General features: G+C 40.9%; 1 protein-coding gene across 1 annotated transcript in view; it reads right to left on the bottom strand.

Annotated features, from left to right (window-relative positions):
• The window catches only part of LOC107578795 (proprotein convertase subtilisin/kexin type 9-like), a gene marked incomplete at its 3' end in the record, with an annotated part of 5,957 nt that extends 3,579 nt beyond the window's left edge, over positions 1–2,378 (bottom strand). The window contains exons 1-7 of the mRNA XM_016264710.1: positions 2,091–2,378; positions 1,776–1,899; positions 1,501–1,634; positions 1,259–1,400; positions 892–1,088; positions 628–811; positions 379–555 (exon numbers count right to left, since the gene is read on the bottom strand). Coding sequence (XP_016120196.1) covers positions 379–555; positions 628–811; positions 892–1,088; positions 1,259–1,400; positions 1,501–1,634; positions 1,776–1,899; positions 2,091–2,309 — 1,177 coding nt within the window. The remainder of the gene's footprint in view (positions 1–378; positions 556–627; positions 812–891; positions 1,089–1,258; positions 1,401–1,500; positions 1,635–1,775; positions 1,900–2,090) is intronic.
• Between the last annotated feature and the right edge of the window lie 84 nt (positions 2,379–2,462).

Consider the following 2,462-nt stretch of genomic DNA (forward strand, 5'->3'; position numbering starts at 1 on the left):
AAGCTTATTTATTCAGCTTTCAGATGATGTATAAATCTCAAATTGACTCTTATGACTGGTTTTGTGGTAACATATATACTTTTTTTTAACTAATAACATTTTTATTAAATTTTTTAACACTAAATTAAGATTTCATTAAAAACTATTATAGTATATCAATGGTTCTGAAAGAAGATTTTTATACAAAATGTACTGTAATCTGCTAATTATAATGTTGAATTAAAGATTGATATTATTATTAAATATTAATAAGGTTGTTATATTACATTATGAATGTATTACAGTCTGCTGATTACAGTATTAGAGTCATCATCAGACATTGCTCAGCAAGCCACAGTGTTGAGTCATTTAAATAAAGTTTTTCTCGTGAACTCTGACCTGTGAGTGTGGAGGTCGGGTCAGGCAGGGCGACCACCATGTTGGGTGTAGGGAGACGGTGGTTCAGTGGCAGAGACTCTGGGTTAATGGCCTGTTTGACTGAATGATGGAGGAGCTGTTGCAGAATCTCAGAAGAACTAGAGTTCGGATTCAAATTTAGGAGCACCGCCGCTATACCTGAAAATACACAGCTGTTTGGGCAGACTGATAAAACAAAATGGCATAGTTTTGGCATGTTTTGGTGCTAACCAGCAACATGTGCCGCTGCCTGTGACGTTCCACTCTTGGTGGTGAAACAGGTGGAGCAATCGCTGGACGCGCTGATGATGTCATCACCGGGTGCGAACACATCCACGCAGCGGCCCGCGTTGGTGCCTGTCGTCCCAGTGCTCAAGGGCTGGTCAGCAAAATTAACGGCCCCTACTGTTATCACCTGCAGCAGAGGACCAAATCATGTCAAAACTGAATATATTGACAAGCAATTGCTTTTCTGAAGAATTGAATCCATTGTACCTCAGGCTCTGACGCTGGTGAGTACAGACAAGCATCATCGTTGTAGTTACCAGCTGCAGCAACAAGCACTGCGCCAGATTCCACCATTTTCCTGCAGGCAGCGTTGAGGGTGCGACTGAATCCCCCTACAAATGGCAGCAGTAGGATCACAGGTCTGATAGCCTGAGACATCAGAGACGACTGAATATACTCCAGACCTGCAACAGAGTTGGGTCAATTAATGCAAATTCTGCAAAGATCTACTTTATCAAAATACATCTAAATAGTAATTACTTATTAATTTAGAAAAATGTTTTATATATAGGTTAATACAACTTGTATGTGTATTTAATAGTTATATACAATTATTATTTATGTTTTGGTTTACCTGCCAAAGCTCCTGACACAGTACCCTTGCCTTGGCAGTTTAACACTCGGACGCTGTTTACACTGGCACCTCGAGCTACACCAGAGTCCCGTCCACTGACCACACCTGCTATGTGAGTGCCATGACTGTCACACTGACTAGCCTGTGGGCAGACGAACGCAGGAATTGATGGACATACTTTTTCTTATTAGCTATTAAAACTATCCAGTTGTCATAAAACGCATTTTATTACATTCAACTACCTGTCTGTGAACTCTGACCCCATCCTCCTCCGGCACACTGTTGAAGTCCGTCACCATCACCCTGTCCTCAATCTCGCGATGAGTCACCTGAACGCTTGTGTCCAAAAGATACACTCCCACTTTTGCTCCGTCATCTACATACACACAAACATTACAGCTCTGTAGGTTTAATACTTTATTACCATAAAAAAAAATAGGAAACGGGTTCACTTCAGGATCTCAGAACATATTTTTAGAAGTAACAAAGTGAAAAAGAGTGGAAAACGTCAGCTCACTTGGTGGTGAGTATTTTCCAGTCTCATGTTTGTTTTGAAGGATGCGCTGCAGGTTCCATGGGATGCTCTGGGCGAAGATGGAGGAATCCTCTTCAATGTATTCCACATGGGGCAGCTTTACTGCCTGCCAAAAACAATGGAATTTGAAATTGGAAGACAATGGAATGAAGAAGACAGGCAATGTGTATTTTTAAGAATTATTGTAATTCCAGTACTTGTTTTCGTGTTTTTTTTTTCAGTCCATCAGACTGAACAAACATTCTTAAATATAAAATATGAAATTGTGAGCATCATGTAATAATGTTTGCAAATTACCATGTGAAGAACATCGCTGCTCATTTTCACCAGAAACCCGTGGAAACCTCCTGAATAAGTCTGCTGTATTTCGATTAGATATCCGCGTTTGGCAGCTTTTGCGCGGAGTCTGCGCGCGGTGCGCTCTACCTGGTTCAAGTGCGTTCCGTTCCGCATCACCACTATATACTGACCCGGCATGCGCCACGCGTCCTGTGTGTAAAACACGACGTAGGCCATTTGATTCACACTGATTTTGAAAACCTCCTCGTTCCAAACGCCCCACACGTACAGGGCGTTTATTTTAGACTTCCTTGGCATATGGCAATACTGACACCAGATGTATGTTTTTATTTTCTTTTAAACATCTTAATTTTTTTATATTACTGTTTA

Source organism: Sinocyclocheilus grahami, unplaced genomic scaffold (assembly GCF_001515645.1).
Source record: "Sinocyclocheilus grahami isolate Dianchi unplaced genomic scaffold, SAMN03320097.WGS_v1.1 scaffold12025.1, whole genome shotgun sequence".
In the NCBI taxonomy this organism is placed as follows: domain Eukaryota; kingdom Metazoa; phylum Chordata; class Actinopteri; order Cypriniformes; family Cyprinidae; genus Sinocyclocheilus; species Sinocyclocheilus grahami.